This window comes from Lepidothrix coronata, unplaced genomic scaffold (genome assembly GCF_001604755.1).
Source record: "Lepidothrix coronata isolate B3197 unplaced genomic scaffold, Lepidothrix_coronata-1.0 Scaffold70, whole genome shotgun sequence".
Lineage (NCBI taxonomy): Eukaryota > Metazoa > Chordata > Aves > Passeriformes > Pipridae > Lepidothrix > Lepidothrix coronata.
In genome coordinates, this window is record NW_016690250.1 from 4,195,141 (window position 1) to 4,221,502 (window position 26,362).

Here is a 26,362-nt window from a genome sequence, read left to right on the forward strand (position 1 = left end):
GGGGGGGGGGGGGGGGGGGGGGGGGGCAGAAACCCCAGAATAATACGTCATCTCTATTTCCCGTAAAGAAGCGTGCAGATTAGCTGTCCGAAAAGGAAGGAGAAAAAAAAAAGCGCCGTGCTGAAAACTTCTTGTTCATTCATAAATTATTTTGGTGTGTCAAGCTAGTTGAAATGGCGATTGGCTGCTCCTGCCTCCTGCCAACCCCTTAAGGATCCGATGTGAAATTAGTAGCAAGAAAGCATGTAATTGACCGAGTCACGTGTGCGCAGGGGGCCAGAAACGGAGCGAGAGAGACGGGGAAAAATCAAAGAGGGAAAGCACATTAGACCATGCGAGCTAAATTTGCGATCGTTCAAAATCAGGATGTTAGATTAATGCAGAAGACCACTTCGATCCACAGGGAAAGTTTTCATCTCACGAGTTTGGAGCAGAGGGCCCGTGGGGCAACATGGCCGAAGGTTAATTTTCTTTTTCTATTGTTTTACTATGAATTTTGCTCGCTCGCTCTCTCCCCCTCTCCCCCCTCTCCTCCCCCACCCGCTTTTAACCCAACTATGCATTACCCTTTTTTAGCAGCTCGCGCAAGGGGGCTTTCTCCAAACCCATTGTTACCCAGCTCAAAACTGTTCCGTACCGCCCACACCGATTCACAACTTGAAAAGCTTTCAGGGGGCTATTGTTTGAATTGTTCCTGTTTGATTAAGCACAGTTGCAGTGGTGGGATGAGAAAACGGCTGTACACCTGTCCCAAATTTAATCGAAAGTTTATTCCAAGGAGGGATGGATACACGTTAGAAAATAGTGGTTTCGGCGCTGCATGTGCAGTAACGAATTGTGCAATCTACCCAATTTTGCTTATTCTCTCTCCTCCACCCCTCCTCGGCCGGCCTCCCCCCTCGCCCCCCCGGTCCTGCGCCTTGCGAGGAGAGACTAATTGGGCTGAGAATTTCTGTTGAGAAATGGGATCGGTCTTAAACCAGCAATATTCAAGTAAAGTATCGCGTTCCGCGCTGTAATGTGGCTGAAAGATGGAGTTAAATGGAAAAATACACGTATGTACAGAAACGTGGGCTGCCTTGGGCACAGAGAGAGGGAGAGCCTCCGTGCGCAGTGTTTCCTCTCTGTAACCTCCGGTGATTTTATTTTTTTACGTATTTTGGGGAGAAGGTGTTTTATTTTAGGATTTAGGAAAATATATGCACTTTTCGTCGTTGGCTTTTTGATTTTGCTTTGTTTTCCTGTTTTTTTCCCCTGTTCCGTTTGTAGTAACTCCTTTATACAGCGGCAAAAGGATGTTACCAGAATTTAACTCTTTGCTTTGCATCTTGTCCCATTCTTCCTTCTTTCCCCCCCCTTCCCCCTCACCCCTTACACACACCCCCCTCCGCCTTTCCCTCTTCCTCAGCAGGGGCGAGTAAAGGTGGAGACGAGCCCGGAAAGTTGCCGGAGCAGGAAGAAGAGGAGGAATCCCAGGTTTTGCACGGAACCGGCCATTGCAAATGGTTCAATGTGAGAATGGGATTCGGGTTCATCTCCATGAGCAACCGAGAGGGAAGCCCCTTGGAGTCTCCAGTTGATGTCTTTGTACACCAAGTAAGACCCATTTTTGTCTTCCATCTCAGCCTGCCACATTTCGTTGAGTTCAGTGGGACTCTGGTTTCATGTGAAGTAACCTATTTTTTTCTAGGTATTTAGGAACATCTGTAATTAAAAAGTTGCCTTAGGTAGTGGTTTTGTTGGCAGCGTTACAATTTGAGTAAATAAGGTCGTTAGATTGTGCTTAGTCTCTGTGGCTGGAGATTTGTGTAAAGAGATAATGTTTCCTCGTATCTTTCTCCTTGGTTAGAAACGTCTCCTGTGGTTTTTATTTATTTTCAAATGTCACACTTTTTAAGGTTTATCATTTGTCACCAGACTGATCAGAAGCAGATAAGCCTTTCCTTGAAACTGTTTAAAATTAAGCTGGGAAAAGGATAAATAAATGTCGGGATTCATTCAAATAACATATGAGTAGTTTTAAATGTTTTACTTGTAAACCTCGAATTACTTTTTAAAAGCTCATCTGAGATTGGTTAGTGAAATTAAGACATAATTATAGCGTTATTTTGTAGTAATTCAGACCTGAGAGCGTCCCTGTGGTGATACTCTGAAGCATGTATGTGGTTTGGTTGGTTGATTTTTAATTATTCCTTTCTGGGGAAAAAAAAAAAAAATAGCGATTAAGGATTCAGACCAAAAGCAGCGTCTCTGTAAGGCTGAAGAGGAAAGAAGGGGTGGTCCTTGGTTTTATTTTTAAGCTCAACAGCATGGATGGTTTTATGTTTAGAACTTGGAAACTGGTATGAATGTCTTCACACAAAGGAGTTTCAAATGCAAAATAGGTACAAAATGATAAAGGAACTTTTCCTGAGGTCTGTACCATGGCTCGTGAAGAAGGAGCATGTGTAGACCTTGCATGGTCCTTCTGTAAGTACAGTTGGAACAATGTTATTTTGAATTTCACCCGTCTTCTCTGTAATCAGAGAACAGAAGAGAGGTATCAGGTAAAGAGACCATTTTGGGTTTGGCTAGGGCCATGTTAGGGAGGCAAAAATGCATCTTTTTACGTGGTTGTCCATTTTCTATGACGTTTGCAATGACGGGGCAGGGCGGTGTTCAATGATTCTGTAGTGATTCCCTTTTAATGTTGCATTTAGTGGCCCAGCTTTATTTTGTGGTAACTTTCCACCAGGGTTTTTTAAAGCATATACCTTTGATTATGTTAGTAAAAGGGTGGCTGAATCTTCTAAAGAAACTATTGGTGGGGCATGTTTCTTTGTGGTGGGTGGTGGGGTGAACTGATCTTGCCTTACATGTGCCCTGCACCTAAGGGCCTGCACTTCTATATAGCTGCTTGCATTTGGAATTATGTACAAAGTGTAGAAACCAATAGTGAACTTACTGAATTCCTATACTTCCTGCTTTGTACTGGCATATGAGGTGCCCCCTGTTTGCTGCTGCTTTTTCTCTTTAGAACCGAATGCATGAAGTACTTCTCAAAGAAAGAGCGGTCTTTTTCCTTTCCCCCCTTTCTTCCCTTGTTTGTATCTTTTTAAGTTGTGAAATTGCTCTTTAGAGTTTTATAAATTTACTTTAAAGATAACCTCTCGTTTTCTTAATGTAATTTTATGTTAATGTATGTAATTTTTTTGGTTCTCAAATAGTAGAAAAACATTTGAAGCATAGTAGTGTTGATAATAAAAAACACATTTGGAAACAAAGATATTCTTAGAGCTGTGAAAATAGAGAAGTGTTGAACTGCATGATAACCTGATACATTTAAGTAATACTAGACAAGGTGTGCGGTTTCATAATGGAAAATAGTCGTAGAAAATAATAAAGTAGTAGTAAATTTGGAAGTTGCTATTCAGTTGTGTCTCCTAAAGGAGGGGACAAGAAGGAAATGTGAGACAAGTTTGTTTATTACAGTTTAATAATCTACAATTTATCCAAACCCCTGGTTTTCTAAGACATATCACAGTGTAAAATGCAGTGAAAACTATCATGTTTCATTGCACATAAATTGTGTGCTTCAGTCATTTTGAGTTTACTTACAGATATGTCTCACTGAGTGAAGTTATTAGTATTCTGCAGTGGATTGCCCTAACAACAAAGAAAATACATTTCTCACCTTTTTCTTTCTGATTAAATCTAATATATATATATATATATATATGTATATATATATATATATATATATAAACTTAATGGTGACATGAATCTTCTTTCTATCAGTCAAAAGCAGAAGTTTTCTGTTTAATGTAATGGGAAGAAGTGCCATCTATTGTGTTTCAAAGTGCATTTTAGATAAGTGATATTGCTATATAGAATGCTTTGTGTTAGCTGACTAATGGTAACAGTAGCAGCCTGAGCATAAAAATGTCTTTAAATCTGTAATGTTATTTAACAGTGCTGGTTGTACAAGACAGTCTGTTGCCTGAACAGTGATTGGACCCTGTTCCTACTAGTTTCATTTTTTTGAAAAATTTAGTCGTGTGAAAGGTCCTTTTCAAGGCAAAGATGTTAGTTTATTAATCTGTTGAAACAAAATATTGCTGTTCAAAACTGCTTTGAAAACACTTCATCATTTATTTGTGTGCATCGAGTGTTGCATGCATTCACTCATCCTGCAGTGTTTGTAGCTACTAGTATCATTTTATAGAATCAAGCTGTCTAAGCAGGGGAAAGAAGCTTCTAGTTTACTTAGTCGAAGTCCTGTCAAAGCTAGCTTGAGCCCTGCTGCAGTATTTTTACTTTCTTATCTTACCTTTTCTTGGTGAGGTTATGCCCAGTTTATGAGATCTTGCTATGAGCAAAAACTTACTGTATTTTAAGTAAAAATTCCTGTAATAGTTTAAGCTCACTATACCTAGACTTTTGAGCTTATAAAAAATAATTTTGCTCTCTTCTTGTAGTTTCTTCTTGGTTGTGAGCAGATTATAGTCATGTTTTTCTGAAGTCAGTGCTTTGCTAGTTGTATATATATACATTTAGAGAACAGTGCTTTTGTTCAGATTTCTCTCCCCTTTCACTCAGCAAAAGTACTGTTTGTGAAACAGCTGCAGTATTGAGTTTTTAACTCTGCCTTTTAAGTCCCTCCTATAGCGTTAATCATTTGGATTGATCTTTTCTGAACTACCTTCAGATTGTTGTTACCCTTCTGGTAATGAGGTACCTAGAGCTAGATATGTTATTTAAGGTAGAAACACGTCAGCCATTATATATGTGCATCTGTGTGTCTACAGTGTAATTGCATACACTTACAAACGTCTACATTCTTGTCCTTTTTAGCTTTATTCTGATACAGCTTATATCTTTAAGTCGTGTTTGAGTCATTCAGGGTCATATAAAAATTACAAGTCCTAAAAAAATTTAATTTTTCAAACACAAGCCATGACCAATGCAGCAATGTGCCTAGTCCATTGTTCCTGTCTTTTTATTTTTCTGTCTTTCTCTGTCATTTTCTGGTCCTCTGTTTCTTTTGCAAAAAAAAAATAAAAATAGAAGAGTAGCAATTTTTGTCCTTTGTAACACTGTTAAATCCAAGGAATGTGCACCTTACTGAATTTGGCTCAGTATTGTCATTTGTACTCTTAGTAGCTTACCATGGAATGAATAATACAGCTTGCTTCTCTCTTTGATGTGAATTCTGGACATAGTTATTTGTGAGTGGGTCTTGTTAAATTTTACAAAAAAATCTATTTCTCAAAGGGTAAAACAGACTGGAAAGGTGAAGTGAGTGAAACATTTTGTGGTGCACGTGAAAAGAGGTCTTCAATGCAAAGAACTAAGAAGAGCTGAAGCTCTTATAAAATCAGAAAAGGATGATGTTTGTTATAATTTTTTTGCATTTTCAAAATTGTATACACAACTTGGATACGTACAACTTCTTTGGATGCTGGCAGTAAGGCAAAAATGCTTTGTATTCTTTTTTGCACACACTTTTTACAGACTAAGTTAGAAACATGTCCCTTTTCCTTTGCTTAGCGTGAAGCCCAGATGTTAAAGATGATAATGAAGGGTAGGGTGCTGAGTGTAAACAGATACAATTAAATACATGTATGTGAATATCAATGGTTGTAAATTTCTCTTTCTCAATAATGTGGTCTTTCAGGATGGGATGGATTGTTCAGTTTAGATGATGTTTGTTGGGACCTGGCTCTGTAGTTCAAAATTCTTACCACATTAAGGGATTTCTGAACTGGAACCTTAAGCACAATCCTTCTTTGGGATCCTCTTTTATGAGATGGGGAGAGGAAGGAAGGGAGGAGCAGCATTTAGGAGCTGGTGTATTTTGTTTTCTCATTAAAAGGAACATAGTTGGCTTGAAATTTTTCACTTTCATCTGAACTTTCTTACTGTTGCTACAAGTTACTGTTACTATGAGATTTGATAAAAATGGAAGTCTTTCTTCTTTCATTGAGTTCTTCTGCACTGTACTATCATTGTATATTATAAATTTTGCTCCTATTATTTCAGGCACCTTCAACAAAAGAAAGGAAAAAGTAGTGAGACTAGTATGGCTGTAAACAGAAGAATAAATGGAAAATGAGACATATAAGCAGCATCTGAAAAGTCTTTTCCCTTGCTTGACCAACCATCCCTTTTGATGATGAATCAGATGCCTGTTCTTTGAACCCCTAGTATTTTAGGCACAGTTGAACTACTTTTTCTAGGACACAGTTGGGCATGGCATGTTACACTCAATGTTGAATTGTGAGCACATGTAATCCCATGCTTTTGCAAGGATGCATTCATACATCTAGCATACCTTGTCCATTTCTTTATTATTGGGAGCACGTAAAAAGGTATTTAATTGTTCAGGATAGCTGAAAGTTCTAGGTAAGCAGGAGGGATCAGTATTGCATTGCTCCTTATTGTTAAATGTGACATAGCAGTACCTGTTTTGGAATATAGACGTCTTTATGCAGAATATGCTATTAAAGCCTTGCCATCTTTTACTTCTGCTAGGGACCAGGCAAGCCCAGTCCTAATCAAAACAAAAGTGGCTAGCAGGATTTAGAGAGGGAAGCTGAGGAAGGAAGCGAATGGGAGTAAACGTGTGTCTGCAGTGAGCATGTGTATGAGAGATCCGGCAGAGATCAAACGTGTGGGTGTCAAAGTCTGCTCAGCAGCCTCAGCGCGTGTAGGTAGTATCTGTGATGGGTACCTGCTGGGGACCCGGAGCAAAGCTTCGGCACTCACCGAGCTGTGTTGCAGCATACAGAGAAAACTGACTTTAAATTATGGGGACCATGGATTTGCAGTGTGGAGCAGTACAGCATTGGGATTTTTTTTTTTAATTTATTTTGGCTACTAATTTTGCCATTCCTAGATTTCAAATCTTGCCTATGGACACATAGATGGCAAAATATACTTCACTGACAGCTTGATAATTTAAGATGGTTGTCTGAAGAAACTTGTAATTTGGTTATTTAAGTTACGGAGCCACCATCTTCTGAACCTTCCAGATTTCGTCTGTTTACATCTAAACCCAACATTACAGTAGACTTTTATTGATAGAACTATGTAGCATTTGAGTGAATAGCAACACCATTAAACCTAAGTGGTGTTAAATCAGATCAGATTTTGCTGAAGGATTTTAAACATTGCATGTTGACAAGCAAAAATCACAAGTAGCCCAAAGGCCTGCAGTGGGACTACTTTGTCTTAAGGGATATTACCTCTTTGGCAGAGCAGTAAGTACACCCTTTCCAGAGCATGCTGTCCTCCTTTTCTCCAAGACTGAGGAAGTTGTGCACAGGGGTTGGGATACTGGAAGGAAGAGGATATTTTGTCTGAGGCACAAACATAAGATATCAAAGCAGATACATGAACTGAAGCTAAAAGGAAATGAATTGTCAGATTGGGGAAAATGTTGTTATTGTTGCTTGTCCTGGTTTGCAACTACATTACTGAGGTATAAGTATATCTAGAGCCAGCCAGAGTTTTGTTTCAGACTCTTTAAAAAGTATACTCCCATGTAAATATTGCTTAATTTATCCTCCTTATATAACCTATCACAGTAAAGGCCTGTCATTTTTCACCACTAATTATCAACAGAAGCAAAATTAGGCCCATCAGTTTCTACAGAGTGACTGTATAAAAGTGACTGTAAAGGTATAATTTAAGAAAGATCCTTGGAACATAGAAGCCAGAGGGTAAAGACTGTTTATGATGTTTCTTAAAACAAACACAAATAAATAAGGACATGATGTTTGCATTTTTAATTCCCTGTATGTAAGGGTGCCTTTTTTTCCCCTTTTGTTAAATCAGCTGAAAGTTACCAGGACTGTTAGAAAGCTACTATGTGATACTTGGCTCTTTTAAGGGACATTACTCAGGACAGGTTTGGACTGGCTTTCGCTTGCTGGATGTCACCGATGAAAGCAGTGATCCTTAAATTGCTAGTACATCATCAGAGTATCAGTAAACGCCTCTGTATGGAAGGTGGGCAAGTGCTTCTGGTTGCTTGAGCCCATTTAGTTGGAGAAACTGATGTCCAGGCTTTTCCTCAGATTATTCTGGCTGTTCCTGACTTAAAATGGAGGGGGAATTAACTCCTTGGGAGATGGCTAGGAGGGAATTCCAGATCCTTACTCCAGAGATGTCTCAGCTGCTTGCAGAGCAGCTGTGGAACTTGCTGCAAGTTTCACAATCTGCTGTATTATGGAAAACTGGCACTGAATTTGATTTTTTCATAACATGCAAAGCTGTAACAGAGAGCAGGTCAGCAGCTGCTCTGCAAGCAGCTGAGTAAGGCTTTGCAGTAGCAGTGTGGGTGAATAGGTGGAGGTTGAAACTCCCACAGTCACCCTTCTTGGTGGAAATCCTATGGCCATGACTTTACTTTTACATTTGGCAGCAGTGCTGCTGCCTCAGTAAGCTTCAACAGCTTTGATATCACTCTTCCTGTTGGGCTAGCATGAGCGCTTGTGGAGCTGCATGGCAAACTCAGCTGGGAAAATATTTAGGTTTGTGTCTGATTTTTATCATTTTTCATATCAGACAAACCCCATGATCCCCACAAATATGGGTGGGCAGTGTTGGCACCATGGAAGGATGGCCAAGGATGTAAGCAAGCAGCTGCCAGGGTGAGGTGAAGGTATTGGAGGAAAGAGGTGGAAGCTACTGTCACAGAAATGTGAATGGAACTGCAGTCTCCTCTGGTGCAAAACAGAAGAATACTGGTGTTCCCGCCTTCAGCTGGGGATGGAGAGACAATGAAAGTGATAGTGATTTCCAAGAAAAAGGGCACTTGAGGGTATTGGGAAGAGGACAAGCATCTGAGCTCTCCTTGGAAGTGGAATGTTTCAGGAATCTTTGGGTCACACTTCAGTATTATAGCTTTCTCTTTTTGTTGTTTAGTGGTTACAGTTCAGTGGTGGCACTGAAATACATTGATTGCAGTTTTTAAAAAGCACTATTTATAAATCAAAAAAATTCGAGAATTTTTGGTTCATGTAAAGAGTATGTGTTTCTTCCACAGAAGAGAAATAAGTGTATTTACAGGGTATGTTCATAATAATTTGAATATATCTATTTAGTAGATAGGTGAGAGCTTAGTGAAATTAGTTGATGCTCTGAGAAGTATAGCTCCTTAATTATTCCATACGTATGGAATTTCAACTTTGGAAATTAAATACATCAACATTGAGCTGATTTGTCTGAGAGTGTGTAGAATATTCTTGTTCTATTATCAGTGCAGGAACCAAGAAAATCACACAAATAATTTCTATTCTGAAGTTTTGATCTGGTGCTAGAATTACATTTTTTGGAAGGAGGGAGGCTGAAACGTTTGAGTTCATCCTGTTAGCACGATAGGTTAGTATTTTCACCTCTTAAAATTGTTTAACAGGTAAAATTTGAGTGAATGCATATTTAATCAGTATTTAGAGTGTATGAATTTATCTACAAAATCAAAATAATATTCCATGACTGCTATAGATCTTACACTCTGTTAGAAAACACTAATGATGTTATTACGTTCATAAATGTGTCATTTTCATGAATTTAGCTGATGCTGGCTTTCCCATCAAAGATAATCTGTTCCCAGAGAGGCCCTCTTTTAATTAGTCATGGTAATTTATAGGCATGCAGCGTTGAGGGATTTTTTTTTTCCTTGATTGCTTTTATTTTAGTGCCACTTGAGGCTACTTTAACATTATTGTTATAATTTTCTCTGTTTATGGTCATATAAATATATGCACCAAAATATTCCCTGGGCTGAAATTCAGAGTAAAAGTGATAGCCATTGTGTACTTTAAGGAGACTAGAATAACATCAATGTGTATTTTTTTCAAAGTACAGATGTCTTTAAAATCTCTTAATAGTGCACATGTGCTATAATTTAAAAAATGTTTTATTTCATTTTACAACTGTGTTTTGCAAGGTAATAATCAAAATCATGGTTGGGTTTATGGGCTATTTGTAATAATACTATTGTAGGGGAAATATGGGGTTTTAAAAAGCCTCTGCTGATGACTTACAGTAATTTCTGAATCTTCTTAGACTAATTATGTTGGAAATACTAGAAATACAGAAAAGTAGTAGTACAGAATGTACCTAATAGACCCAAGCTGACTTCTGTAAACTCTGGATTAGATCCCCCAACTACTCCCAGTATTTAATGGATATATATTGTTAACTCTCCCTGTTTAATTACCTGGCCTAAAACATGCAGATTACACATCTTGAGAATTAGCCATTTTGAACACTAAAGTGGAATAAGATCCAAGAATTATTCAAAAACCTGTTTGCTACCTTCTTCCCCAGATATTAAATTCAGTAGTGTATCAGGTGAATGGAAATTTGAGAATTGATTCAACAGCAAACAAAACCTCATCCTGAATGTAATGAAACTATTACATCCCTTCTCTTCTTGTGGATATTACAGACCCGATGGGCCAAATTCTGCTCAGTCTTCTGTGAAGTGATCCCACTGACCTGTGAAACTTGTGCAATAAAATGGGCAGTATTAGAAGTGGATTTTAAGTCTCCCGTATTAATGCTTTTACTGGAAGTATGTAGTTTACAGCCTTTTGTTTTCGTAAGGCTGTCTGTGCGTTTTGTGCTCAAAAACATGCATGCTGTATTGTGATCTGAGCTATTTATTCCCTGTACAGTGCCTAAAATGTAGAGCAGTAAGCAGGGTTTAGTCCCTGCTGCTTAATTAAAAGTTGGCTAAAAGTGGTACAGCTTGTCAAGTTCATGCATATGCATTATGTTATATATGCGACTTGGATATATTTTTCATAATGTGCTACTTTTTTTGTACTGTGGATGTCTAATATTTAATGTCTTACCTAAATTCAACTGACTGCTCATCTGCCAGAATGCTTTGATCCAAAGGTCTCAGGCTGATAATGTTCTGGGTTTTTTCATCTTCTTGTTGAAAAATTGCTCAGTCCCAAATAATTTCCTCACATAGGAAGGAGTGGTAGAAGAAGTATGTGAATTGCTCCCAGTGTGGAAAACACCCCTCACTGTGCGTGCAGGCAGGTTCTGTTGAAGGTGAATGAAGTTCACCTTTGTGGTCGAAGCACCTTGAGATCTTGAACAGCTATTCAGCTCTGTGCAGGGCCTTTGATTTCTGGCAGGGGTGATGGGATGCAGTAGGTATTTTTTAAAAAATAAAATTAAAATAATAATAATTTAAAAAAATTTTTTTTAAACTTTGTAACTGCAGTATTGCATATCTGTGTTCACAAGGGGAAGGATGGGAATCTCCCTGGCAGGATCCTTCAGGATCTGTCTTCTTCCCAGGACTTTATATTAGGGATGTAGAGATACTAGTCAGATACAAGGGAGATCACTGACTGGTGGGGAGGAGGAAGTAGCTGAACTTTCTGCTCAGGCAGGAGAGGGTGAACAGTTCAGAGATTTAGAGCCATAATATAGTCCTCAAATATTTGTGAATGCAGTTAGCCAAAAAATATCCATTTCACCACAGTGCTTAACAGCTCTCCACTACAGTGAAAAAAATTCTCATTTGGCTGTGCCAAATCTGCTTTGTTTGCCTGCTTCACGTTTGTGTGTCTGTATGGTGTGTGTGAATTAAAGAAAGCACATTACATTTGTAATAGCTGTTTTATACCAGTCAAAATCACATTTGTTTAATGTTTTCATGTAGCATGTTTTGCAGAAACTTGTTTAATGGGTGGGAAATGTAGGTAGAAGTTAACTCTGTAAGGAATGCATGGTTTCTTGTATAGGGGTCTGGGTGGCTCTAGCATGCAGGCTGATTTTAACTAACAGGGCATCCTGTTCGTTGTGTGTGATTCTGATTTAGAAACTATTGCAACCTGGAAAAAATAATTTTTAGAAGTGTTTTTAATTGGCTTCAAGAAATAGTGATAATTGTTAAAGGTAGACATTACTTGAGGGTGATTGATCTGGATGTGAAGGAGATGCATAAATAAACTTAATTTTTGATACTGCAGAGATCTTTGCATGTCACCATTGACTTTACAGGACTAGTCACAAAGAGAGGACTGTAGGATGGAACTGTAGATGATAAGAGAGCAAAAGGTTTTAAACGCACATGGTTAAGACAAAATGAATATTAAAGATTTTCAAGTAGTATAGTACATCTGAAGATAGAATTTTTGCTTAGACCTACTGGAATAGGATTTTGTTAGTGTTAATTCATGCTTTCGTGAACACTTAATGGAACAGTAAATACCACATCTTTCACTAAAGTAGTGCTTAATTCTCCTGAACTATGGTCCATTATCTACACTAAGAAAGTAGGCTATCAGATTCTCTTCTTAGCAATACCTTCTCTTCATCAATAATTAAAAAAAAAATTAAAAAATCTACTACACATTCCAAAATAGGATCAATCAGATTTGAAAATGTTTAAAATTATGTAAATTCAAAATAATGATTAAAAAGATTCCTTTAAATATAATCTATACCTACACTGTCTTTAGTAGAAATTCTCAAAGACTTTTGTAAAAAATAAAAATGCATATTTCACTTTATAGGTCTTTGCATTTAGTGACTACCTAACATTTTTCAGGAACGCAAATGCTTTTAAAATTTAATCTGCAGTCTGCTTTGAGCAACAAAATCTCTTCATGTTTAATAATGTGATAGATTCAGTTTCCCCAAAGAATTTTTACATTAATCTTCATTAATTTTTTTAATTAAGCAATTACATATTTTTAATGGCAGATTAATTATTTTTGTAATATATTTTCTTTTTTACTGACAATAATCATCAGCAGTTTATTGGAAAATGATAGCGCATTCCATGCTTATGTGGGTTTAGTGTTAATCTTCACACAGATAGTACTTCTTCCTTGGATGATCATTGTTTAACTGGTGACAGCTGTAAATGGACCAAGATTAGACTGTTGCAGTGGCTACAATTGAAGCATTTGGCCAAAGATTAATTATTTTTAGTATTCATTATTTTATAGTATAATCAATGTTTAAGATTTGCTGTGATCTTGTACATATTAATATTTTTTTCCATATGGGAATCAGTATATTTTTTTAAATTGTATATAAAACAATGATATGTTTTTATACTTATAGTTTGATGTCCTTTTATCCATATGTCCATTACAAGGGATCTAAACTGGCATTGACCACAGCAGGTGTCATGAAATGCACCTATAGTATATTATATTCTTTTGAGTGAGGTAATATCATAAAATGATTGGGTTTTGTTGTAGTATTTTTGGTTTTAGGATGATGAATATAATCTAATAGTTAAATTCTTAAAACCTGGTAAACCTTAGCTTAGTTTCTGTTTTCTCCCTCCATCTGATGTGCATTTTCAAAGTACAGTATGTTTTAGCTACAGTTCAAGGACCAAATGTTACTAAGATGTGAAATGTTGAGCCAGGTGAAATCAGTGAAATAGTTTCAAGAAGTTTCAATATGTATGCCCAATTTCTCTCAAGGATTTTTTTTCTGATCGTTTCAGTTGGGAGCTTAGATACTTGAACTAGAAGATCTTAATTAAGTAAATGAAAGGGGGGGTTGTGTGTAGAGACTATCATTCGGTGTATTTGTTTTTACTATCTTTGTGAGTGCTTTGCAATCTTTAAAATGCCCCCAAAACAAATTATATAACAGTATTATTTGTATGAACTTATCATACATGAAGGTTCATCTAAATTTCTTGCAGCACATTCAGCAGCGTCTTCATTAGTTTAAGCATAGCTTTGCCATTTTGTGGACAAGTTTGAAATTCCTGGCATTTCAGGTCAGAAAGAGGACTTGGCAGATAATTATTTATTGATAGTATGTAAGAAAATAAAAATGTGTACTGATCTGTGACTTTATCCATTTAAGTGAACATGTAAAAAGTTTAGTATGGGTTTTTTTGTTACTGTTTGAATCCAACTGTTTAATAAAGTTAATCTGAATTTATGTCTTACGAGAACGTTGTTCTTCTGGGCACACTCACATCTCATTGCCAAATTTTTAAAGACGATGAACAAAAAACCAAATTGTTTCCTTTTATTAAATCTGTATGGACGTAAATTATCAAACAATAAGGGACTTGCTAAATACAGAAAAAAGACATTAATCCTTGCGTCCTTTAAAAATTGGTTTGTTGAAAAATACTGGTTACATAATTGTAAAATAATTTTTAAACATTTAGTAAACAAAATACTTTTGTGTCAAAAGCAGATGTTCGGATTTTGAAATGTCAGGTTTCCAAGAATTTGACAAATTTTATAAAAAGCTTTATGGTAACAATGTTGCCATCAAAATGTTACTGTTAAAAAGCCACATTCAAGCATTAAGAAAATTAAATTAGAAAAATTAATTTAGATATTATGCAAAAGACCACACAATGAAATATTCATTATGAATATGTGGTAGTATAGGAAATACAAGATCTTTCAAATATTTGCATACAAGCCTTCTACAGCATTCACGCGTGTTTCAGGAAACAGATTTAACAATGTAGCTCAGTTTGGATCCTGCTGCATAAAGGAATGGCAGAGAGTGATGCTGACCGGAACTGGGGTTTTTATACTTGCCAGTCCCCTTCTGGATCAGCGCAGTGCAAACCAGCCCATATAACTGTAATCTAGAATGTGCCAAAAGAAAAGATTCTGGGCCTTAATTTTTCTGCTTACTAATGAGATTTGCCAGTTGGCTGTTGTCTTCTCTGCTTCTACCACTGGCACGGTTGGAGGAAAACCTCTGGTCTGGCGAGGAATGAACTGAGCTTTTTTTCTTGCACAGATGTTGCATTTATTGTGCGTTCAGTTTGGTAATACTGAAGCAGGGCAGGTTGCTTCTGGAACAGAAGCTGTCTAGGAGTGCTCTGGTGATGGAGGGACTGCAGGATGCTGCTGAGGGTTTGGGTGGGCAGAGGGGTGTTCGGGGGGCAGTGCGGGGTGTTTTCCACTGCCAGGAGCTCGGGTGCCACGGCCGCGCTGAGAAGGGCCTGGGGCCTCCTGAGCGGCGCCCTCCGCTCCCCGCCCCTGCCCGGCTGGAGCGGGAGTGGGAGGAATTTGCCCCCTCCCGGCTCAGGTTGCAGGCCTCGACCGAACCAGGGAAGCGAGGGTCAGGGCTATTCATTGCCTATCACTTCCTTAGGCCATTTATAACCCGGTCCTCCCCGGGCAGCTGACTGTGGCCCAAGGAAGTGATTGATATGAGAGATTCGAAGATCTTTTTATTACTCTCAATACAGTTTAAATGTTTTGGGTTTTTTTTCCGAAGAAAAAGCTAATTTGGCACACAGTGCAGAACTGGAAATGCTGGTATCTTAGTATCTTTGAGGATCAAAATAATGATAGATCAAAACCAGCCATCTGAGGGGCAGCACTGCTGGAACTGATGTGCTTAGTGCTGCATGCATCCTATGTCCCCCGCACTAATGTGCATCTGTGCTCTCTTCTGGGTTGCTGGTGTGGGGCAGCAGGGACCGTCCCCACTCCCCAGCCTGAGGGACCAGAATCACAGAGTATTCTGAGTTGGAAGGGACTCACAAGGATCATCAGATCCAACTCTTAGTCTTGCACAGGACATCCCCAAGAGACACACCATGCGCCCAAGAGCATTGTCCAAATGCTTCTTTGAGCTCTGTTAGGCTTGGTGACCAGTTTCCTGGGGAGCCTGTTCAAGTACCCAACCACCCTCTGTGGGAAGAACTTTTTTCTAATATCCAACCTAAACCTCTCCTGACACAGCTTCATGCCATTCCCTTGGATCCTGTCATTGGTCAACAAAGAGAAGAGACCAGTGCCTGCCATCACCCACAGATGGCAGACACTGATCTCTGGATCAGAGGTGGATATTACATCAGCCGTGACCAATTCACCATCAGCCACAGGGCACACTGATATACAGTAATGTGAATTAAAGAACTGGGAAGCAAACACTCTTCCCTGGAGTTTTGCTGCTGTTTATGCCGTGGCAGCACCCATCTGTATGGAGGGTGGTGAAGAGGCCGAGCGGGGGTTCCCCCTATGCCTTGCGCTTCTCTCCCTGGCTTGCAGGAGGCACTGCCTATCAAGATAGCAGTGGGGTGGCCCCAGTATTAAAACAACCTTGAAAAGAAATACATGTGAATCCTAAGCTAAGCCATTTCTTTGCTTTGCTGATGCTTGGAGGAAGAAGAATAGTGGATGGAGAATTAAATGTGGGTATGATGGGAAGTTGGGCATTTAGTGATTTTTGTAGACCTCTTGGCTCAATAGTTAGGCTTGCCCTCTTAATGATCAAGATTGATCATGTTACTAAATAACACACCATGTTGGAGCAGAAATATTTACAGAAATATTAGAAATTTCAAAGGGAATACATTTTTACTCACAACAAATTATTTTTCTTGAACTTCTTAGAACTTTTCAGTGATGTTTTACCTCACAGCTTAGAATTTCTTTTTAACTTTTGAGTGCTGTAATGTGACAACACACAACTTTTGAAAAATATTCAGCAGGATTATCTGCTTTTGTTTATTTGCGAGGACAGGATAGTCCTTCATGCTAAAAAGTCTTTCAGAAAGATTAATGGTTGTAGGATTCCAGTCTTCCAAACACTTGTTCTTTAAAGTAAGACTTGTTCATGTAAATAAAGGTTTCAAAATTAGGACCTTAAACATTCTACTTTTATAACTATTCGCCTCTTAAAAATGGGTCTTCTGCTTTTGTCTGTCCTTGGGCAAAGTTCCACATGGACTTGATGAGATTTTTTTTAACTTGTGTTAGAACTATAGCTTTAGTACTTAAAATGCTTCTTTGAGAAAAGGATTGATGGTCTATTAGAATTTTTTTCTTTATAAAAAACACAAAAAGTAGTGCATATATATACACTTTATATACATCTATATATAATATATATATAGATGGAATATATATATTTTCTTCACAACAGTTCTGCTGTAAAAGAAATAAAATTGAGCGATCTTTCCTAACGCAGGTCGCAATATGTTGATTTTTCCATCTCTCTGGGTGAGTTTTGTAAAACTTTTCAAGTTTTCTGGCTGTGGTTTATAATAGTGTAATTAAAACCAGTGCTTTTTACATTTCTAAATATAAAATACAGTCCTAGACTGTGAACGATGTGTAATGATTCATCCTTCTGGGACAGTATCTCCTGTGGGATGTGTTTGGTGTAATGCCATTAACCATGATACATTTGCTTCAGTTGCTCCTTCCTCCCCCATCAGCATACAGCTTGCTGGGATCTCATGGTTTTTTCTGATAGCATTTTTACTTGCAAACTGGTTTTTTAGATGCGTATGTTACGAAAGGAATTTGTACAGACAGAACCCTAAGATTACTTTGGTCATTTCAAAATAGTGCGGCGATTAAAGGCTGCTTTACTTTTATTGCTAGCTTCAAATAGGTGGCACGTGCTTTTTGGAAGTTTTTTTCAAGCAGAAGTATTTCATGTTTTAACTACAGAGAACATGTTTTTCTGTAGTTTTAATTAATTAATGTGTGCCATGTATTCACATACTGTTTAGTTAAACAGGGTTGTTTTACAAAATGCACAGTTTTTTACTACACGTGCCAGATAATTGGAATATTTAGGTAATGTTTCCTTTGGGGTTGGCTACTTATTGTAACCTTTCTATGTAAAATTCTTTGCCTGTTTTTAAGGTTAATGTTAAATGTTGCTTTTACAATCCCAAATGGGAGAAATGCTTTTCACAAATCACAAGTCTTGGAGAGCCCAATAATTGTCATTCCATACACCAGTGCACAGTTACATTTTGTTGATATACATTAAACTTTTCATTGCTGTTTTTCTGAGAATGAGAATTATTTTGCATGGTTATTTTTAAATTAAGTAAGTATCTCTATTAATCTTGAAGAAAAAACTGTTTGCTGAAGATGTGATCCATGCTAGGCTTTTGGAGTTGGTTTGGTATCTTTTTTGTTGTTGTTTTTGATTTTGTGTTGGCTTGTTTGTTTTTTGGTTTTGTTTTCTTCTCCTGGATAAGTCCCTGCTTGTTATTTTAGCAGTTTCCTTATTACCTTACACCACCTGACTGTAGCCTTCTGCTAGAAGAGGCAGTCCTTCCTACCCCTTCCTCCACCCTGGCCTCATATTCCTACCCAGACTCCTATGTCAGTTCCACTGCTTTGTAGCTGCAGAAGGTGTTACAATACTTCGCTCTTTGAGTTGAAAACTAGTAATTTATTTTGCGTGTTTGAGTTTCATTTGTATCATCAAACTCATAGGACTTTGGTTTTCTTACATGAAAAATTGAGCTAGCTTGAGGAAAGCAGTAGAAGTGTGCAGCCTGAGGAAATGTCCTGGTGTCAACACTGTGGTGTAGTGTGATTTTTGAGGAACTGAGCCAAAATAAAATGGGAGGTTTTATTCCCTGAACTTCTCATTGCTCTCATTGATTTACTTGTTAGCTAGGGAAAAAATGGTAGAGCGACACTTTTTTAACTGCATCTCACAGAACCAACCATCTTCGTTGGCATATGCTCATCATGACTGCAGCTTGTATCAGTGCTGGGCTTGGTCTGGCATTCATTTCCTTAGAAAGAGATGTTAGCAGTTAAACAGTGGGGTGAGTTTCCCATTGGCAACATTTAATTTGTGACTGCCCTTGCAGTGTGTAACTAGAAGGTATAACTGTGCTGTCTCCTTTACTGGGCACACTTTTTCCTTAATAGTACAAGAGGATCAAGTTCAGCTCCCTGGAAAAGTCTCCATGATTTGAACTTTCTTAATAGACTCAACGTAATGTCTGTTAGCTGATCACAGTGGCTACTTCAGCTAAGGTTCAGGGTCAACCAATGCTACACCAAATAAACCATAAACAGCTTCTCTCTGAGTGCCCAAACTGCTTCAAAGCATGCTGTAGTGGTAATTTTTATTTTTCTTTGAAGGACGTTTGAAAAATATTTTCACAGAAATAAACCATTGAATTGTCCTGAATGAAATTTAAAATGTTTTTAAAGAAATACTTCTTGTGAGCAGGCACATGTTTGTCGTTCATGGTATGAGTTCAGTGCTGCAAAGCACTGGTTACCTCTGCCATACCTACAAAGTCACTTGGATTTCATTGGATTTGGCTGATGATGTGTGAAGTCTGGAAGTGAGCTCTGTGCAGGACTCCCTTGTGAGGCAAATTGCAGGACAGGCTCTCATTTTGTCTGGGAGCAAGTAGGACTGAATTCTGTCTGTGCAGCGATGATGAAGTTATGCCGAGTGCTGTATACACATAACCTGGGCAAATTTAGTAGGTGCATTAAAATGTCGAGGTCTGGTTGCTGCTAATTTAACATGAAGTCAGAAGGATGCTGTTTTAAATAAATAGCAAGAGTGATTATCTTCAGATCCTTTATTGACACAAGTTGAGCTGTGACCAGCTGAGGTGCACTATAGTACAGATATGGTGCAGTGCTACTTACTGTATGTTAGTGTTCACCCCTCTCCCCGAGGGCTGTTTAGTGACGAGGTAATACAGATGTAAAAAAATCAAAGGAGCCTTTATTTTTATACGTATATTTCCTATTATATATGTGTAAATACATAGAATTTCTGTCGGGCTGAGTGGCCTCAGGCAGTTGGGATGGGCAGAGTAGGAGTGCTGTTTTTGATTGAGCAAAATGTATGTCCTGAAATGTTGGGAAATATTTCTCTTATACAGAGAGATTGCCACTGATGAATGGGGCTTGACCAGTAGCAAATCTCTGTGTTTAATAGCATTTGATCAAGATCCTCACACTGAGGTTGTCGTTCATGTATAAAATTATAGCTGGTTTGAATTCGTAGCTACTTTTCTTGTAAATACATCTAGGTATTTATTTTAGAAAGAAAAACTGCTAAACTAAGAAAAATCAGTCCAAGTGCAACATGTAACTGAGAAGTTCATTACACTTTTCAGTAAGCAATTTTTTGCATAGATTAATGGTTAATTAATTTGGCACTTTTTCTTGCAGACAATAATTTGTGTGCCTTGTGCACTGATAATACATACACAGTCTAAGTGGATCACAACTGTACACTGCCTTAATATAAGGCTGTCCAAAGTAGGTATGGATGTTTCTGGCATACAGATAAGAATTAGGAGGTTATCAATATTGGATATATTGTAACAAATTGAATTTTTTGGTACATTATTCTAGCAAAGACTCAGTTAAATGAACAAGATACCATTTATCTTTATTTGTAGGTGGTTCTTTGAATCATTATTGATTTCCAGATTTCAGATAGTTATAGTAAGTTACCACGGTGACATGAACAGTAAGCAATTTGTCTTTTTTTTTCAGGGCTCAGGGAAGGGTATGTTGCAAACAAATGGAAAATTTAATGTAAAAAAGAATAAGCTGCATGTGAGAAAACATTTTTAAAAGGAGTATCAGTTGTAAAAGTAATGTTTGAAAAACTATTATAAAATGTAAATTTAATTTCCATTTAAAGATATTTGCATAGCACAGAGTTTTCTTTATTTTACGAAATGAAACAATGTTTACCTTTTCTGAGCAAAAATATATAAATCACTAATTTCAAGAGGAAACCTTAGAAACTTCTTTTCTATCCCATTAGCTTGGCATTTGAGTCAGCATTTTACAATAAATTCTAGATTTTTTTAGAAATAGTATATAAGTCACAGCAAATAAATAATTTCAGAATTGCCTGTGGAAATTGGAGAGACGGACCAAGGAAGAGTTTTTCTTTAATATCTTTTTTTTTTTAATTTCTCAGGTGGTGGTAAGGAAACCTATTTCATGAGAGCTGAAAAAATGTAGTTGTACACTGTAGGCATTTCTGCTGGCTTTCCTTCATCTTCTGCGAGTGCCCCTCCTCCATTTTGTTTTTCTTTTTCACAAGTTTTCTGCTTGTGCTCTCTCTTGACCTCACTGTGTGAGCTTGTAGCCACACAGGACACCGGCAAGATCAGAAAACAGTCTTGTTGGATTAAAACAAGAGTGCACAAGTCAGGAAAAAGACGGCAGAGGCAGCAAAAGGAAAGTGAAAGTCTCCTGGTTTTTTTCTATAAAATAATGCGGTAGTCTTAAACCAGAGCTTGAGGTTCTGTACAGATGGTTTGACATTTAATATTGAAAGATAGCACAGCTATTTGTAAAAAATCCCTAAATAGATTTCGTTATGATCTGTTTTTTCTACTGTGATTTGTTATTACAATTCAGTAAAGAATAGAGAAATAAGAATAAGCACTCTCAATCTAAAAAGGCAAGCAAACGCCAAATAGAATGATTATTTCCTTTTTGGTTTTCTGCATTTCAAATAAATTTCCCTTATATAAACCCTTGAAAACCATGTGACACAATTTAAATATTAATTTGTCCTTGCAAATTAATGCCATTTATTTAGTCCTAAGAAATTACATCTCTGATCTGTGCATAAATGTACTTTTTTAATCCAGGAGTTGACCTTAGCTTAGTGTTTTGTAATAATGATATTTTAAAACTTTATGTTAACATATTTAACCTGTTTCTTGGCATTAGTGTTCTAAGTTCCGTGTTTTGTATAATAGTGTCTTCAAATACAGAATGTAAGCAGAAAATACTTGTATTTTTATGATAAAGTATGCTTATTCTTGGCTTGTGAGTATATGATTAAGCTCTTTGTAAGTGTTTTAGAAAGTGCTTCTTTAGACAAGTGTAAGAAACATACATTCTTGTCCTTATGCCTCCAAAGTCATACCCATCCTTAGTTTGATTTTCATCTTTCTTTTGATAGGATTTTAAAACTACCATTTTTTAACCTTGTCATAAACCTGAACACCAGGGAGTGTGTTCTGGTGTTGGTATTTCATTTCCGTGTTTATCAGTCACAGTTCCCACATACAACAAGGGGAGTCACAAGTTTTGTGAATTAGGTACAGTATCTGATAACAGAATCTCCTGAATACAGTGTTCAGTGACTTCAGACAAGTCTTTTAAGAGAAAATACCTTTTGCATTAGTTTATTTTGCTGTACCTGTGGGTCTGATTTTTACACATCTGACTATGGATTCAGTTTCTTGGCAACTGATTGTTGATTATATTAAAGTAGTGCTGAGGTTTCTCTGAGGATCCAGAGATGAGAGAAGAGCGCTGCTGAGCTATGCTCACAGGTACTAGGGTACAGATTCTTGCTTAAATTAAGGCATGGGCAAGCTGTGCATAATTTTCGCAAACACCTGCCTGACTAGTAGCAGAAACTCTGCCAGTTAACGAACCAGTATTGCTCACTTCGTGGGCTTTAAGACTGCAACTAGTGATAAATAACTACTGGTCAGGAGCAGGCTGTGGCAGTGGAGTTTGATCCTCCATGATCTAAGAGGTTGCATGTTCCCTGCTTTTTTCCCCTCCCCACAGCAACTGCTACAGCGTTTGGCACATCTGGCAGAAGAGTGCATGCCTGGTAGCATCACTCCGGTCAGCAGTCAGAGCACAGCTACCCTGTCTTTTGGGAATGGGGCTTAAGTGGAGAAGGAAAGAATTTTGCCAGATGAATGTTAACTTATGCTGTGCCACCTTGCTTCAGAGACAGGGAATTATGCCCAAGCTGTTTAATTAGCAGCATATATGTAGCCTGAGACATAGAAGGAGACAGCAGAGACTTGATATGGATGCATGTGTGTCTGCCAGCAGATGTGGTCAAGAGCCAATGAATCATGATGTTTGTGGTAACAGTAAAATTTTTGTAACTCACACAGTTTTGTTGATTTTTTAAAAAAATTATTTATTGCTGTTCATTTTCTCCTGACCTTTACATTTAATAATAACAGATTGCAAAGATTGTTATTTGTTCCATTTCCAAAAGGATTAGGACATAGTAAATTTTAGAAGATCAGAGACCCTACAGTGGGTAGGTAAACTCACACAGGAGTTAGTTTGTACCTGGTTAAGGGCAACTTTGCACTAGATGTCCCCTGTGCAAGTGAGATAGAGGCATTTGACAGCAGTATGTTGGCTTGAACTGCAGGTGAAAGTGTCCTGAGCTGTGTATTGTTTAATGTGATTGAGAGAAGTACTTGTGCCATGTGGGAGGTAACAGCAAGTCGCTCAGCACAGCACACGTGCAAATGCCATGTGTGGATGCACTGACTCATGTTAATGTAATTACCTCACTGTAATTGAGTTAAGTACAATTGATTTAACAGTAGTGAAGATGAGCCCACAGTTACAGTCTAATATGTGAGTACGTATTTGATTGTCAGGGTTACTGTTTCTTGCAGGAGGCTGGAATTTTTCTTCACAATACAGTGAACGAAGAATGTGCGTAACTTTAGCACCACCCACAGTCTGAGTGGAAGTTAGGATGGTAGTTTTTGTTTCCCTGCATATATTTTCCAAATACCGTGTAAGCTCTCGATAATACACCTTTTGCAGAGCCTTTTGTTGTGCACAACCTTTTTGTTGTGCACAGCACCATTTTATTTGATCAAATCTTCTGTAGTCTGAGTTCTGATACTGAGATAGAAATATCGTTTCTTGCCACTTAATTGCTTTTGGGGGGATCTCATGGCAATAATTTTTGAAGCTCTGTGGTTCACTGCTCCGCAAGCTTGATCTTTTCTCAGAAATATTTTTCATTCCTGCTTTATATTAGTTCCCAGTTACTAAGAAGCTCAGACCTACTCCAACAGTAATTGCCATCTCTAATTCAGTATGTTAGCATTTACTAATCTCTGATTTAGGAGGCAGTGGAAGTGTGAAGATGACAGGAGAAAAGAGTTGAAAAAAATTAGTGTCTTGATTGGCTCATCAGCTAATGAGCTTATGAGATATGAATTGTATAGATTGGGTGTATTATGTTAATAGAAACAGACTTCCTTCCCAGTGAAGTGAGAAGTAAACTTTGGAAAAAAAATTTTTTTTGAGGTCTGTACTGGTCTTTGTAGTTGTTAATAGAAAAGCTTTGTGACAAATTCCGAATTTTCCGTGAAGAGTTTGTGTCCCTCTCAGTTCTAACTACGGTGTATGACTACTGTAAAACAGTAGTCATACACATTCCACAAAGAAACATTCCACAAAGAAAATTGTTTTGAAATTACTATTAATTACTGAACTTTAGTTATCTTCTAAAGTTTTATTTAACTGGTACTCTTAGGGTCTGATTTGACATAATTTAGCACATTTAGATTAGCTGCATCAGAAGGAGCAGTCTTACCTGCTTTGTTTTTTCTGTGCTGGCACAGGCTACAGCATCGGGCAGTTCAGCAAGCTAAACCTGTTTTAAAAACAAAACACACACAACCCCACCTTCTTTTTTTTTTTTTTAAGAATTAAATTTATGTGGACATTGCTACCTCAATTAGTGATGACTCACATAAATGCCAAACCTGATATGCTGGATGAGGGAAAGAATCTGCAGCTGGGAAGAGCAGCAGGGAGCCACTCCCTTTTCCTGAGAAGGCCGTCACTTAAATTAAAAATTATGATAATGAGTTTATATGAGTAATTCTAACATTTTAGTTGTGTTGTCATTTCAGAAATATTCAATTCTGAAAATAGGATACTCTGTATGTATCTACATAGAGATATCCATATCCCTGTCTTTGTCCACACATACTCAGATTCAAGCTGCTGTTTAAAGAGCCAGGTATTTTTATTTTATGAACAGTTCATTTCCAATGAATTAGTTGGTTTAGTTCATATTTAAGAACCAAATTTCATCTTTGGCCATAAAATTTGACAGGATAGCTTCTCATATTAACTCAAATGGAGCAGAAAGTATCAGAGACAACCCCAAAATATTCCATGCAGTTGTAATTACAAGTTTTAACGGCATAAAATACAGTTAGTATGTGTTATAAATCTAAGCACATTATTAAGCATATTATCATTTCTTTATTAGAAATTTGAGTTAAGCCCTGAAGTTGAAGCATGTTAAGGAAGCTAAAAATAGTCCTGATGTTTAGATAGCATGACTAAGTCAGAACATTTTCAAGACTTGGGAGTAGGCTGTACCAGAAATGGTGTGGTGTTACTATCTGACTTGGAAAAAGGAACACAAAACAGATGGAGCAAATGTTTTTATATGTAACAGGTCACTAATAATGCATTGTAGTGGGTGAGATTTTTCAGATTTCAGTAAAACACCGTTGATGGCCATCTAGTAGTGATAGTTTAAACTCTGAGTGAAGTTGGTGAGTAAAGACCTGTTGGCTCTTCTTTTATCCTGATTTGAAGCATGGAGGCGCTTTGACCAGCAAAAAAAATAGCTTTTTCTAAGAAGTCAAGGGCTCAGACAATTGTTTAAATATCACCAGCTGTAACTGAGACCAAGCCTTGTGTGAATCTTTGTATAAACAAAGCCAGTCTTACTTGGGGCAGGGTGGCAGAAAACCAAAGGCAGCAGTGCAAGGAGAGGGACTCTGTGTGTTGAAACTAAACTAGTGACATTTTTAGTGAAAGTAATCCAGACCTTCAGCAGGCAAGCTCTGGGCTCTGTATTTACAGAAACTTTTAACAATATTCAAAAGCCTGCCCCCTTATCAAAATTTTGGCTCCCAAAACAGGGAAGCATCATATGTTAACATGCACTGAGGCAGTTTGCCTCAGTAATCTGGGCAAGCCTCTCCCAGGCTGAATCCATGACCCAGCTACTTCCTGGCAGCTTCCTGAGTCATTCTGTCTCTTGTAAAGGACCCTGCGATGTTCCTGGTCAGTGTGAATACCATCAAGTGCAACTGGGCTCATAAGCTGCCATTTTATTCTCCTAAGAGCAGTGATGTGGTAATCAGTGACCAGAAATGACCTTCAAACAGAAGTATAATTTTTGTAGAACTAAAAACAACAGAGAGAAAAGCATCTTAAAATCCACAAGCCAGAGAGCATGTGACTAAAGGGCTATGCTATGTAATTTCCTGGACTGAATAACTCCCAGTTTCTCTAGGTGGCTGTGGTAGAGTCTCTTTGGGCGAATCCACCTTTGTAGTTTCTGAACAGCAACCATAGTCTTTCCATTGAGATGGGCCTTTCTAACTTTTCAGTGTTAGTTTTTAATTTCCAAGTAGAATATCCATGTTACTTCATCCCAGATCCTAGCATTTTCCAAGTTGTTGTGTGATGCTTTGCTGGGCTGTTCTTATGGGAACACTGCTGGAGAGCTTTCTGTCACTGTCCTGGCCTTGACAGATCATAAGTAACCAGTTCTGTGTCCCTTTCACCAGACAACAAATGACTTTGTTACTTGTTTTGATTTTATATGTGATAAGCCTTCATTCTATACCATATTAGGCAATGAAAAATGGATTAGATAAGAGTATTATTTCCCAGGAGAGATACCTGTGACTTAAGTTATCTGTGAGTACATTCACAATATGTTTTCTTTGATGAGAAAGAAAAGTTTTTACATGCCCTTTTTTTTCTGCACCCTTTGGAAGACAGAACAGAAAGATTGTTAGTTTTAAAAG

At 37.7% G+C, this 26,362-nt stretch overlaps 1 protein-coding gene across 2 annotated transcripts in view; it reads left to right on the plus strand.

Annotated features, from left to right (window-relative positions):
- LIN28B (lin-28 homolog B) overlaps positions 1-26,362 on the plus strand; it is an 85,729-nt gene that overhangs the window by 6,738 nt on the left and 52,629 nt on the right. For both annotated transcript variants that reach the window (XM_017818742.1, XM_017818743.1), the window contains exon 2: positions 1,412-1,596. In XM_017818742.1, the coding sequence (XP_017674231.1) occupies positions 1,412-1,596 (185 nt within the window). The remainder of the gene's footprint in view (positions 1-1,411; positions 1,597-26,362) is intronic.